The sequence below is a fragment of the Drosophila arizonae genome, chromosome 4, assembly GCF_054131065.1.
Source record: "Drosophila arizonae isolate 15081-1271.41 chromosome 4, UAZ_ARI_1.0, whole genome shotgun sequence".
In the NCBI taxonomy this organism is placed as follows: Eukaryota; Metazoa; Arthropoda; class Insecta; order Diptera; family Drosophilidae; genus Drosophila; species Drosophila arizonae.
The window spans coordinates 1308109-1322838 of NC_142924.1; the positions used below are offsets into that span (position 1 = coordinate 1308109).

Below are 14730 nucleotides of genomic sequence, written 5' to 3' on the forward strand. Positions count from 1 at the left end.
CATCTCTTCTCTTAGCGTCGTTCGCACTTTGTGTCCACTACTTCCAGAGTTACTTCTGCAGCTCTGAAAGCATCCATGTAGTCTTCAGTTAAAGGCTATCATGTACGCTACAGAGTCTGCTCCTGCTGGCTTGATCTCTCGGATCTCAAATGTTGGTCTCCGGTACGACTATTGTATGAGATCAAGGCTCTCAGAAGTGGCGCTACGCTTCCTTGGGCAATGGGGAGGATGGGGAGAGGCCAGGGCAGAAATGGTGTTACTTCACCTACGACTGCTACAGAACGTCTATTAACTGTGGTTTATATACACTGAGCAAGCAGCTCGCTCTATCTGCACACCCCTCTGCGTGCGTGTGTGTGTGTGTGTGTGTGACATGATTAATAGCTGCGCTGACAGTTGACTGACTGTCGTCAAGTGAAATCACAAGCGCTGCGAAAGAAAAGAAGAACGAAAAAAGAAAATGAGAAAAATCCAGCGCTGATGCTTCGACTGCGCAGCTTTAAAATGAATTTGCATAAGGCCAAAGAAAACGCGAGATGGGTTCAAAGTTCAGCGCACCGAGCGCTGTTTCGAGCACATAAATAAATAATGAATTTTCTAACACTCGCATTAAAGATTTTAATGAATTTCGCAGAGCGTAAAACGTAAATAAACAGCGAAAGAGACGAAACGGGAACGGAACGGAACGGAAACGGTAACGGGAACGGGAAAGGGAAAGGGAACGGGAAGAAGCAAAAAGGACGATATCAGACGCGGAGCCATTAAAACGCTTCAATCACAGCGCAAATCTGTTCATGTGTGCGCCAAGCAAAACAGAAAGAAATTAAATAAACAAACAAACAAACAAGCGGCAAAGGGGAAACACAGCAAAAGCAAAACAACGCCAAAATCGCGAAACGGAAAACAAAAATAAAGCAAACAGAATAACAAAAAATAAAAAAAAAACAGCAAAAATAAAATCAGCGAAATTTGGCGTTTAAAATTCACACATAAAAAATGTAATGGAAAGCATTAGTGCTCATAAAAAATGGATTTACACAGCCTTTTTAAGGCTGTCCTGATCCTGTACATCATACGAGGTGAGTACCAATTGCCACAGTCCCAAAGCTCCACAGACACCATTCAATCTCTCCCCCTCTCTCCCTCTCTGTGTCGCTGGCAACAATTGCTGTCAATTCTACAATTCTATGAAAAAATGGATAAAGAAAAAAAATATATATTATTTTTGTATATACGTAAATTTATATATATATATATATATATATATACGAGAGATGTTCCAAAAGTATTCCTAATTCGAAGGAAAGAAATATTACCTATATATTGGTATTTTTTATGACTTTTATCTGCTGCTTCGATATTTATCTAAAGTATAATTTATAATATATTAAGAATCATGAAAAATACCAAGACTGAAAAATACCAAAACTACGACAGTTAAACATTGATAGAGCTTTTGAAATATCTAAATAAATATTCATGAGTAAATATATACCGAATACTTTTTAAGCGGACCTCCCACTACCATATATATTTATATAAATTTATATTTATATATTTTATTATGCAACACATTATGGGGGGAAATAGCTTGATTTTATATTTCAGCGATGCGAAATCCATTGTTTATGTAATATTTGCCAAACTATTTGTTGTTGATTTCTGTGAAAAGTGTAGGATTAAATATACTAGAGAAATATATGAATATATAGTTCATTTATATGCGAGCGACTATCAAATGAATTTGTTTTGCGACAGACATTTAAGCACTCAGTAAAACAGGCTCTACAAGGGCGAAGAGTTGCGAGCTAAATTTGCATAAATATTTTAGCATATTTTATTTGATTCACATTTATATTTACCTTATTGACAGACTGTAAAAGTATTCAATATATATCTATCTATCTTTATGTGATATGCAGGGTATCTGATTGTCGGCCACTCTCTCACTTGCGTCTTTTCAATTTCTGTTCGACTGATCCTTGAGCTCAGACTGGCGCCTTGCAGCATGCAACACTTTTTGGTTGCGGGCGCTGCGCTACAAATAATTAAGCTGCGTAGCCAGTTACATGTTGTTGTTGTTGTTGTTGTAGTTGTTGCTGTTGCTGCTTCTGCTAGTGTCGCTTCTTTGGCTCGTCTTTTGTGCGCTGTCGCCTGCAACATTTCCACAGCCACTTTGTCCACTTTGGCTAACAAGCCGGGCGTGTGGCCTCTCCCCCTCCTCTCCCCCACTCCCCTTCTGTCCCCCTCTCCTCCTCTCGCTCTGCATTTTGTTTCAGGTTTTTTGTTTTTGCGTGTTTTCTTGCTTTTTCCTGTGCTGTGCTGTGCTCTGCGCTCAACTCAAAAAGCCAAAGTTATCAGCAAAAGATCAACGACAGCGTGTGTCCCCCTCCCCACCCCCTGCCACAGCTCTCAGGTCCTTTGCCTGGCAGCCGCAGGCGCTTTATTTCCTATACTTTGGCTGCTGTTGCTGGTCTCTGACTGTGACAGTCTAGGCTTTTCTTCATGCTGCTGTTGCTGCTGCTTGTTGCTGATTATGTGCTGCATGCTGTCGCTGCCTTGGACAATGCCACAAAAGGCGCTCTTGCTGCTGCTGCTGCTGCTGCTGCCTGTTTACTTGGCTTTGCCATTGCTGCTCGCTTTTTGTTTCATCAAACAGCAGAGGCAGCTCAGGCCAGGCAGTCCGTCGGCGCGTCGGTCCGTCAGCCAGGCTGCATAATCTTGGCCGCCGCCCGTAGAGCTGCTGACGAAATGCCACGCCCACCGACTGGCCCTCAGCTTGTGCGTGTGTGTGTGTGTGTTGCAATGTGACATTCGAGGTCATTCACATTTCGAGGGCGTGTTGTTGAACTTGGTGTTGCTGCTGCTGCTGTGTATGTTGCTGCTTGGGCGTGTTGCATATTCGGTTGCTAAATGCCCTGATACATTAGACAATGAGCAGCTCTAATTATGTCTAGCGTCTGCTTAAAAACTGCAATTAACATTTGAGCCCAGTTGTTGTTGCTGTTGCTGCTGTTGCTGTTGCTGTTGCTGCTGTTGCTTTGTGCCCTGAAGTGTTGGTGCACGCCAGGGGCAGAAAGTTGGCTTGTAAATGATGCTGCCGCCTCGAGTTGCCGCGAGGCATACAAAGCCTAGCCATTGTTGTTGCTGCTGCAGTTGCTGCTGTTGACTTCGTTTCTTTGAGCTGCAACAACAACAACAACACAAACAAAAGTGAAACGTGTGCTTTTCAATAATTCAGTTTTATGGCACAGCTCAACGTGACGTGCGCCTTTGTCTGCAGTTGCCGTTGTGACTTTTAAAGTTGGCGCTCATTAGTGAAGCAACAGCAACAACTGCAGCTGCAACAGCAACAGCAACAACTGCTGGAGCAGCAATGTCTGCAACATTAATTGAAATGCTTTTCACTTTTAGCAGCTGCAATTTAATTGCATACTTTAGTGCGCAAAGCAGCAGCAACAACAACAACAACAACTGGCAACAGCACGACAGCAACATGCAGCAGCAGCAGCAACAACAGTTGCGCTTAGTCAATAACGAAAATTCAGCTGTAGCATTAAAATGTTTTCGTTCAATCGCAACAATAGGCAGGCGGCTCGGCAGCTATGCGCTGCGTATACCCTGTAAAAATAGCCAACAGCAATGGGGCATGCTGAAATAAGAGACAGAGTACAAGCAAAAGTAAAAACTAAGATTAACTGTAAGCCATACATGTCAACTTATGTACAGGGTAACTGCTAGTCGTTCAGCTTTTCAGCTGTTTTCTGCGGCTGTGTTTGCGTCGAAGCGGCAACAGCTGAATAAAGTCAAGGAGCCGGCAGCGCTGTGCGTGATATGACCTAAGCAAATACACTTTGCTAACACACACACACATGGACATACACACATACACACACACATGGACATAGATGTATATACAAATACCGTTACGCTCTGTTGCGTCGAGACAGAGACATGGGGCTGGGGGGCTTTAGGCAGTGGAACGCTAGACTGAAGCAGACGCCTCGCATTAGTCGAGGCTTTTAAGCAGAAAAATGCGTGCACTTGAAACGAGTGGGCGTTGGGCGGTGGGCAACGGGCAATAGGCGTGGCGAGGACGAGGCAGCTGACTCCTGCGGCCCTAGCTACAGCTTTAGCTGCTTAGCCAGCCAGTTGCCTGCTTTAAATGTGAAAAGCTGGGGCCAGTGCCTCAATCAAATGGCAACGCTGCGCCTCGGCTGCTGTTTATATTTGTCAAGCCATTTCCCCATTTCCCCCGTTACGCCCCGCCCCGCCCCGCCACAGCCCCGCTCCAATGACAACACTGCCTTTTCCTATTGGGCCCCTTGACAGCAGACAAAAGCCTTGGAACATCTTTCACTCACGTACCTTATGCAAATCAGCTTTAACGTGTCCTGCGCCTGCTCCTCCTGCTCCTGCTGCTCCAGCTGCTTCTAGCTCTTTCTCCTCAGCTCTTCTTCTTCTTGCTCTTCCACTTTACTTTTTCGACTCTGGAAATTGCGTTTTCATTTAAATGCTGCACGGAAAAACTTTGACGCTGCGAACTTGTCGCTGGTTTTTATTGCTCTCTGCCGTTGCCGTTGCCGTTGCCGTTGCCGTTGCCCTCGACGTTGAATAAAGCACTTCTTTAAGATTTAGGGGCTGCTGGCTAAGGCTAAGGGTGGCTGCTGCTGGCTGTTGGCTGCTGTCGGCTCTGTGTTGGTTGGGCGCCTCCTAAGCGTTTTTGATTTAGTTGAGCTTTGAAGCCCCAGCGCTTCTCATTATTTACAGTTTTTCCTGACTTCTGCTTGGAAATTAAAGATGTGCCCGCTGGCTCGTTAAAATACGCTTACAGCGCGCATTATGCTAAGCGAAAGAAAAGTCCAATTTATTCAAGCAGCATTTATAATGCAATACAAACAGTAAATGTCTATAACTAGATGGGATTTGAGTTGATCGCGAAACGGACTATAGCTGAATCGACTTTCAGAATCTCAGTTGTAAAGTGTAAATTGAATTGGATAAGCATGGGAAGGCGTTATATCATTTTGTTGAATTGAATATTGTATCTACTCTGAAATGAGTTTGTATGGTAATACGCAGAGACTATCCCGTGTTGCTCTTCAAGACTATTGCTTCTACTTTCTCTACATAACTCAGAATGAGGCACAGCATTCAGAAAGTATATATGAATAGTAGTATATGGATTTTTTTATAAGCGTTGGCAGAAATGTCAAGAATGGGTTCCGCAATACTTTAAGTTATGAATTGTAGCAGGCCAGTTTAGGGTTTAAGGAACCAGCAATATGGTTAATCATCGATAGCTACACGTCTATCGATAGTTAACCATATCGATGGCTGAGGAGGTCGATACTTGCCATAATGAGTAATGGCAGAAGAAGAGAATGATCGCCAGAGCTGAGTTGAAGCTGAGAGAGTTGAGTTTGATTTTGAGCAGACAAGACGTGTGGAAATAAAGCTAAGAAATAAAAGCCTCCTGCAATATTTTGTAATCAATAATCTGCCACTAGCTAGTTTCTCAGCTTTAGAAATCTGCTGACTCAGCTCTAGTAGCTACTTAGCTGTGCGTCCAATATCCTTTCCAGCTCCATCCACTCCTCGCATGCCCGTGTATACCCACATCTTCCATTTAAGACTGCTCGCTTGAGCATTTCATATTTGACACCCCCAAACATGGCTCCATTCGCTCTTTTTCTTTTCTTTCATTTGTTTTCACTTGCCGGGATTTTCTTCTTAATTACGAAACGACTTTCTTTCAGGCAGCGCTGCCATTTGGAATGGCTGCATTCCTGAATAGAAATCTAAATGGGCATCTTGCAAATGGGGCTGCTCCTGCTGCTGCTGCTGCTGCTGGGAAGCTGAGCTGAAGTGAGGCAGGTTGCGATTTGCTGCTGCTGCTGCTGCTGCTGCTCATTTGCATTTTGTCTGGCAGTGATGTCTGTCGTTACATAGCGGCTGCTGCTGCTGCTGCTGCTGCTGCTTCTTCCTCTTCTTTAGCTGCCAGTCATTTCCGTCCAGCAGTTTTTAATGAACCGTGATAATGATGAGCGCTGCCTGCCGCTGGCAAGGCTCGCACTTGTATAGCATCTCATTCTCCCTCTCTCTCTCTTTCTGTTTGCATCCCTCTCATATAATTGATTCGAGTTGAGTTGTGGGCGTGGCAGCTGCTGCTGCTGCTGCTGCTGCTGCTGTTCCTCAAAGTCCTTTGGCCATTTTGATTGACAACGCTGACAAATGGTGCGGCGTGTATTCAATTATGTGCAAAGTGGCAGCAACAAAGGCGCGCGCAACATGCAACACGAGCGGGCGAGCGGGCGGGCGAGGAGCGACAGACACGAGCAAAACCTTATCGAGTTTATCAGACGGTCATTGTGTTGCGTTTATGCCGCATTGTCAGTGCCACATGCCACACACACACACACACACACACAGATACAAAAGACAGACGTGCCACAGAGCCATAGATAGTCAGCTACATTACCATCATCATCAGCCACACACTCACACACACACACACACACAGAGAGGAGTTGTTATATGGGGCACGTTTTGATCGCATCCGAGCGCTGGCTTTGTTGGCAGCACGCCCTTTGCTTGCCACATAAATAAACTGGCTTTGGCTCGCATTTCAACTGGCGTTTGTTTTGTTCGTCTTCAATTAGCCGACAGCTGCCCTCAGCTCAGCTGCCTCGCCTAAGCTGACAAATTTCATTTTCATTAGACTGCGTCGCCACGGCAAAATCTCTGGTTGCAACAGCAGCAGCAGAGGCAGCAGTAGCGGCAGAGGCAGCGACGTCAGCTGAAAACTAAAACTTTATCGTAAGTGACTTAAAAAACTAAAACTGCAAATTTAATGTGCTGGCCCGCTGTGGCATCAACTTGTGGCAAACACTTTATACTTTTCACTAACAATTTTTGCCCAGCTCGCCGCATTTCCTTTGGGCATTGCAGTTGACAGCTACACACACACACACACACACACACACACAGAGAGAGAGGCACACTCTGCGAGTACCGCAACGAAAGTGGCACAAAGTTTGCAACACTTTCGGCTTGGGCTTTTGGGGGCAACTTGGCTGAAGTCTGCTTGCCTCTGTCTATCTGTGTGTGTGTGTGTGTGTGTGTGGTCCACTCTCCAATGCTCTATCGTTATCTCTTGCCCAATGGCTTTTTTGACAAAACAATTTTTCATTTTATTGCTGCGGCTGAAAATTGCTTACAAATTTAGTGCTGCATACTTTGCGGCTGCTGTCAAAAATGCTCCACTTCCATGTGGCGCTCTCAATTACCATTTCCCAGCGAATTCGCTGGAAATTCCGATTCCTGTGTGAATTACAAAGGATTTTCTTTACAATTCTATTTTTATTTTTAGCTTCACAGAGTTTTCTTAATTATTGAAAATCTATTTTGGTGATTAGACATTATAATACTTCTGTTTGATGTTGAAATTCCTCTTAGACAACACTAAAAATATATTTCACCTCATTATTGTTATTTTCTATTCTACTTCGCTGCGATTCCAGTGAATTTTATATTAATTTCTATGCAAATAATTCAGCCTAAAATCCATTTCCAATGTTCCCTAATTAATCCCAATGATGTTGCTTATGGAAACTAACGTTGCTACGGAAACTCCGCAACTTAAAGCAACATTTCTGATTCAATTCAGACTTTGGCCTCTTCCCAAAAAAAGGCTAAATTCGAGCGAAATTATTTTACCAGCTCATAAATGTCGCATTTTCTCGCTCCAGTCCAGTAGTTTTTTAAATATAATTAAATTATTCATGCAGTTGCTGGGCATAAAAATGTGAAAAAGCAGGAAAAAAATGTATGTGTTATCTACACGAGTTGCTGTGTGGCATAAAAACGGGTCACTGCACTGCTGAGGCAACGCCTCAAGTTGTCAGGGAGCCGCAATGCAAATATAGCTTGACACACGCCCACTCTCACACACACACACACAGAGGGGGAGAGGCAGGCGCCACGCCCCCTCGACTGCCTTGACTACCAAGTGAATAATAAATATGGCATAAAAGCCGCATCGAAAGCGCCTTTAAAACACACCCCAAAAAATTATGCAATGCTTTGGCCGCCGGCGGCGTCAGAGCAATTAGGAAAGACGCAAGTTGGCCGAGATGCTGGCACACCTGCTTAGCTACACCTGGGCGGCCAGCCAGCCGCAAAGCGATGGCCACAGGTAAAAAGCAATTGTCTTTTCGTTTTGTGCGTGCCTTTGTTGTGGGCCACGAGCGATGCTCATTAAAATTTAGGCCAAGCCGCAGGGCCGGGCCCTCAGTCAGTCAGCCAACGCCTACGTCACTGCCACTTAATTTTGGCCAGAAAAGTTTGCGGCTTAAACGAAATTGAAATTAACTTTGGCCGCTCGTGCATTACACGCTCGCGGCAGCCAGAGTTCCTGCCAAACTAAATACATTTCCCTCACTCACTCCATCTCACTCACTCTCTCTCTCTCTCTCTCTCTCTCTCTCTCTCTCTTTCAGCTGAGAGCAGCTTTGCAGTGCATGGCTTGGATCTGCAGGGACCGATATTTCTGCACGAGCCGCCGCATCGTGTTGAGTTCTCCAACAATTCGGGCGGCCTGATAGAGTGCTCCGGCCATGGCAGTCCCCCACCAGAGGTTTGTGTTAAGTGTATAAAATGGGCGTGGCACTTTCGGAGGGGCTGTTTTCCTGTCCGCTTTCGCCTGCTTAATTATGCATGCCACTTTTAGTCTGGCGCTCATTTCCAAGTTAATTGACTGCCCGAACAGGGCTGACCAAAAATGAATGTAAGAGAAAATAACTAATACGCCCCCTTGTCGCTAGGTGGAATGGACGCCCATACCGCCGCAGCAGGACATGGTCTTCCAGCTGTCCAATGGCAGCATGATGTTCTATCCGTTCACGGCCGAAAAGTATCGCCACGAGGTGCACGCCACCGTCTACAGGTGAGTCTGAGCGCGCGCAGCACAGTGCGTATACTTCATATCTGATACTTTCTCTCCCCAGATGCAAACTACGGAATCTGGTCGGCACCGTGCTCAGCCGGGAGGTGCACGTGCGCGGCGGTAAGTGGCTCGCGAGTGTATTTAACAAATTTTGAAATTAATTTACGTATAATTCTATTGCCGCTGCGGCAGTTGATTTTCGCCAACTCAGCTGGGCGCGCCTAAAATGAAAAATACAAACTGAAAAAACTTTCGCTTTAATTGCAAAGTTTTGGTAACGCAGCGCCTAGCAGCAGCCAACGCAAGTTTTAATTACTGCTGCCAAAAATGTTGACGGGATGAAGAGCGTGGGCCAGCGGGGGCGAGCGGGGGAGCTCTGCCGGATTACAGCCACCGCCACCAATAAACCGCCCTAAGCTCGGCGCTAATTTGGCGCCCAAGCGCGAGAATTGACTCTGACTCTGGCTCTAGCTTTGGCTTTGGCTCGGTCTCTGACTCTGACTCTGACTCTTTCGGCTGGTTGCCTTAACTACGCCGTGAGTTTCATTTAACGGCAACTGGGTTGACGCAGACAGAGAGGCAAATGTGCTTTAGTAACTCCCTGAACTCGTTTCGCTCACATTCCGAAAAATCATTATGTTTTTTTTTTTTTTTTTTAAAGAAATGTAAAGTCTGAATATTTCTAATGTTTCATTAGATTGTCTATGTGAATCCTGACCATAATTTTTTTGTTTTTTTCTCTTCTCATCCAGCTTTTCATATCTCTGTTGTTTGTTCTTTTCCATTATTTCTTTCCTTCTGCTTCTTCTTTGACTTTTCTTTCCTTTATTTTCCCTTTCGATCTCATTTTATTTTCTCTTTCCTTTCGGTTCGTTTTCCTCCTGTGGGCTTCCTCTGTCCTTTAAATTTTATAAATATAAATAGTCTTTCTTCTTCTGCATCCTTTTCCACTCCTTTTTCTGCTTCTTCTACATCTTCCACATCTCTATCTCCTCCCTTCTTCCACTTCTCCTTTTGCTCTCTACTTCTTTACAATTTTATTTTGTCTGCTTAGTCTTCTCACTCACATGCTCCTACTCCTCAGCTTCTTCTCAGTTTCTCTTCGTATTCTCAATCCACTTTCATTTTCTCATCTCTTTTTATTACCCCTCCTTCTTCTCGCTCTACTCTAATTACTGAGAATCGCAGAGAAGTGCCTCTTAATTTACTCAAACATTAAAACTCCCCATAAAGATTGCATTTGGCGCAGCTCGAAGCACAATTTTTTGCTTCCTTGAATACAAAAATAACAACAACAAAAAACTTTTCAACTCGCAGCTTCCGCAACTCTTTACCCCCCTCCTCGCCTCACCAAAAATAAAGTTTATCAAACTACTCTATTTTTGTTAGTTTCCTTTAATTTTTGTCCAGTTTCAAGTAGCTGCGAAACTTTGTCATTCATTAGGCACTTGGCGAGGGCTTTATTAAAGTGCATTAATGAGGCAGTCCAGCCGGCGGCTCCACCCGTTGTGCCAGCCGAAGCCAATCACTTTGATTGGCATCGCTTGTCGCATAGATTTTCTGGCTCATTTGGCCTCCAACTGCTTCAACTGCTCCAACTGCTGCCACTTCAGGCAACTACAGTGAATGCTGCCACAGACAAAAACAACAATTAGCACTGGCCATAAAACCTATGAATGCCATATAAAATGCCCAGTTGCGTAGATAAAACTCTCAAAGGGAAAGCTCGTGACTCTTGACTTTTGGGGCTGCTGCGGCGGCTGCTCCGTTTAATTAACAGGCGCACACACACACAAAGGGAGAGGGATATAGATGGGCGAGAGAGATGGCAAAGAAAACAGTTGAAAGCAAAAACAAATAGAAAAGTCGCCACCGCAAAGATCTTAGATATGCTAGGGTTCCCCACACACACAATCATTTATATATGTATACATATATATTTATATATATATATGTTTGTGCCTAAGTGTGTTTTTAGATACGCAGCTCTTGCTACATGCAAAGTTTCATCGTCCGCCGGTCATTTTTCAGCAAGTCAGCACAACGTTGCGTATACGCCAAGTAGCGGGCTTCATATACCCCTTAGAAATAGCAGAGGGCGAAGAATAGTGGGTAATGCAGTAGGGCTTTTATGTGATAGGCAGTTGCTGTTATCGATAACCAATTTGTATATATGATAGCATTAGTGTAAGCCACAATCGATATTAATCAATATTTTTAAAAGTAGGGTAAAGCTTTTAAAGTAGAGCTAGTGAATAACTATTATCGATAACCACTTTGTATATATGATAGCAATAGTGCAAGCTACAATCGATATTTATCGATATTATTTAAAAGTAGAGTAGAGCTTTTCAAACTTATAGTGAATGACTGTTATCGATAACCAATTGGTGTAAATGATAGCGATAGTGTAAGCTACAATCGATATTTATCGACATTATTTAAAAGTAGAGTAGAGTTTTTAAAGTAGAGCTTTTAAGTGTTATAGTGAATGACTGTTATCGATAACCAATTTGTATATATGATAGCATTAGTGCAAGCCACAATCAATATTAATCAATATTTTTAAAAGTAGGGAAATGCTTTGAAGAAGAGCTTTGAAGTGATATAGTGAATGACTATTATCGATAACTAATTTGTATATATGATAGTAATAGTGCAAGCTACAACTGATATTTATCGATATTATTTAAAAGTAGAGTAGAGCTTTTCAAACTTATAGTGAATGACTGTTATCGATAACCAATTATATGCAAGCGATAGTGTAAGCTACAATCGATATTGATCGATATTATTTAAAAGTAGAGTAGAGTTTTTAAAGTAGAGCTTTTAAGTGTTATAGTGAATGACTGTTATCGATAACTAATTTGTATATATGATAGTGATAGTGAAAGCGACAATCTATATTTATCGATATTATTTAAACATGCTTATTTAATCGACAAAGACTACATCAACTATGCTTGAGAAATTGCTTACTTTTTTCATTGATTCCATATTCGATAGGCTCTTACGTCGCATTGTAGTAACTATTGATCTCTGACTCCACTTACAATCAATCAATTTGACAATCACAAAGCTTAGAAGGTATTCAGATCAACAATTTTTGGGTAAGATCAATATATTAAATAATACATTTTTTTTTTTTTTTTTTTGTGAGTCAGTGAGTTTTCTCAAAAACTGAATCAGACATCAGCTTGAGTGCAGTCCACGCATCATTGCAGGGTATCCATCAATCGCGCCTTTGCAACTTTGTCTGCTCCAACTTTGTTTTATTTGCGGTCGCTTTGTTTGTTTCTTTCTGTGTGTGTGTGTGTGTGGAAAAATGTTGTTTTTCTTGCTGTGTGCTCCTGCGCTTTTTCTAGCCGAGTAGCCCGCAACGCTTTACGCTTGAGCAATTTGACAGCGCGTAGATTTGGCGCAAAACGTTTTGCCTAATTTGCAAAAGTTGCCCAGGGGCTTCAGCCGCAGTCGCAGTCCCGCTGCGAGGGGCGCTCCACTAATTTGCCAGCTAACGTGTGCAGTTGACTTTTTGTCTATCGGCGCCTCGTTGTCGTTGTCGTTGTCTCGTGGTCCAGCGTTTAGCAGTTGTGTTATTTAATTGCCAGCGCTTAGTTCGCAGCGTGCGTGGCCTTCAAGCTGGTTGACTTAAGTGCGTGTAATTAGTCCAGCAAGGGGAACAAAGAGCAGCAGCGAGGGCTGCTCGGCAAATGCTGGCAGCAGAGCGCAAAACTTTTGATTCCGCCAAAAGCCACAGGGCAAGGACACGACGTCGTCAGAGACTCTGATGAATGATGTTGCCCCACAAAGTTGCGACTTGGCTTGCACTTTTGCATTTCAATAACACACAGAGAGAGAGAGGGAGAGTGGGAGGGGGAGACACAGAGAGCGAGAGACTCACACACAGCTTACATTGTCTCGCTGTCTCCGAGTTATCAAAGTTTTTTGATTGAGCCACAAAGTTGCCCGGGGCGCTGCAGTTGCTGCCACCTGCCCCCTGCCCCCTGCCACCTGCCCTTGTTGCATGAAACCTGCGTAATTTGTTCGTAATTAGTTGAATGCACATCGCTGAGCATCCCCTGCCAGCCACGCCCCTTCAGCATGCAGACGACAATTTAATAGTTCGCTCGGCACAATAACGGCAAATCAGAGCCCAAGACTGGCAGCGGCCAAGCGAAAGCATCTTTCCGCCGGCGCACATCATAAACATAAATTTGTGCAACAAAAAGTTTGCCACAAACATACACAGAGAAAGAGAGAGAGAGAGAAGAGCAGAGGGTGAGAGAGAAGGCACAAAACAAAACGGAAATGAATTTCCGCCTAGCGGCCTGCACTCTTCCACTTCCTCCCCCCCCTCTCCCGCTTCCCCTTCCTCTGCAGCTACTTTGTCTGGCATCTATAAACTTAGCTTAGTATTCCCAGCCAGCGCTGTCCTGCTCATGTCCTTGTTCCCTTTGCCGCACAATGTTGTCACATGCCACGCCCCGCATGCCTCATCCCTCCTCCGACTGCAACTTGAGAGCTACAAAATTTTTTACAAAACTTTGCCTTTTGCTTAAATTACCAAAACTATGCAGCAGAAAAACAAAAATATATCTGAACAAAGGGGGAAAAAATGAAAACTCAAGCTGCAACAACTCAAGCGCAATGCTGTGCTGACCCCTGACCCCTGACCCCTGACCAGTCTCTGTGCTTCTATACAGCAATACAAATAATGAAGATCTGAAGAGAAGAAAGTCCAAAGCGTTCGAGTTGGCTTAGCCGACTGCCTAATGCTCGTTCGTTATGTAAAGGCAAGCTTAGATTGAGCTGACTATATCTCCAGTTCTCCAATTAAGGCATTCATATTCTTTCTAATTGGAATCAAATGTCTAATTGGGTAACGTAGCATTTTCAGCTTTGACTAGAGAAATGCATATTGGACTTCGTTGATACATGAACATGAACAACATATTGAGTTGCATCAATTAATCCAATTGGAGACAACAGGAGTCCAATTGGATATCATTTGGTCAACTTCTGCTTTAACAAGAGAATTCAGCTGATCTGATGGCATGCTGAGCTAGACAATTTAATCTAATTAGCCTCAACTGTTTTTCCAATTGGAAGCCCATTGAGTTTCAGTTTTTAACTAGAGAAATGCATAGACACTTATTAAGCTGCTTTAATTGAATCATAATAAATAATGTCATTCACATTTAAGCTCCCATTTTGTATGAGGTATTTAAAGCTAATATACCCCCTTTGTGCATTAAGCCCTGAACCCCCAATAGAAATACAAAAATTTTTGCATAAACTCAACTGCAAACAGCAGCAGCCGCTGCCGCTGCCGCTGTCGGCGTCGTCGTCGCCGCCGTCGCCGTCGCGCTGGTCAGAGAAATTATAATGGAATATTGTCACAAAGTTTTTCCAGTTTTTCATGCCCATGGAATGGAAAACAAAGCGAAACATAAAAGTATAAAAATAGAATGCAAGCAAGTAGAAGTAAAGTAAAATCAACTGCCAAAATAATAACAACAACTTTTCAAATTAAACTTTATCCAATTTTAGCATATTCAAGTTAAGCGAACAGAAAAACAATTCGTGAGCGCCATTTAAAAAGAGTTCACACACACGCGCACACACAGAGAGCTTATACACACACTCACACACACACACACACTTGATTATATACAGTTAGTTTTTAGGCTCTGCTTTAAGCTGCTTATTCGCATTTGAGGCGCGAATCGCATTTTCCAAACACTTTTCAAGTGACGCGTGCACAAAATTGCCTTTGTCCATCT

At 43.5% G+C, this 14730-nt stretch overlaps 1 protein-coding gene across 13 annotated transcripts in view; it reads left to right on the plus strand.

Moving 5' to 3' along the window:
* Positions 1–14730, plus strand: part of Dscam4 (Down syndrome cell adhesion molecule 4) — a 55893-nt gene that overhangs the window by 9744 nt on the left and 31419 nt on the right. For 12 of the 13 annotated variants that reach the window (XM_089467072.1, XM_089467071.1, XM_089467070.1 and 9 more), the window contains exons 2-5: positions 635–1079; positions 8502–8638; positions 8826–8947; positions 9009–9067. In XM_089467072.1, the coding sequence (XP_089323198.1) occupies positions 1028–1079; positions 8502–8638; positions 8826–8947; positions 9009–9067 (370 nt within the window). In that variant the 5' untranslated portion in view covers positions 635–1027. Of the gene's footprint in view, positions 1–615; positions 1080–8501; positions 8639–8825; positions 8948–9008; positions 9068–14730 lie in introns of all 13 variants that reach the window. The other variant, XM_089467077.1, reaches the window with a different exon arrangement.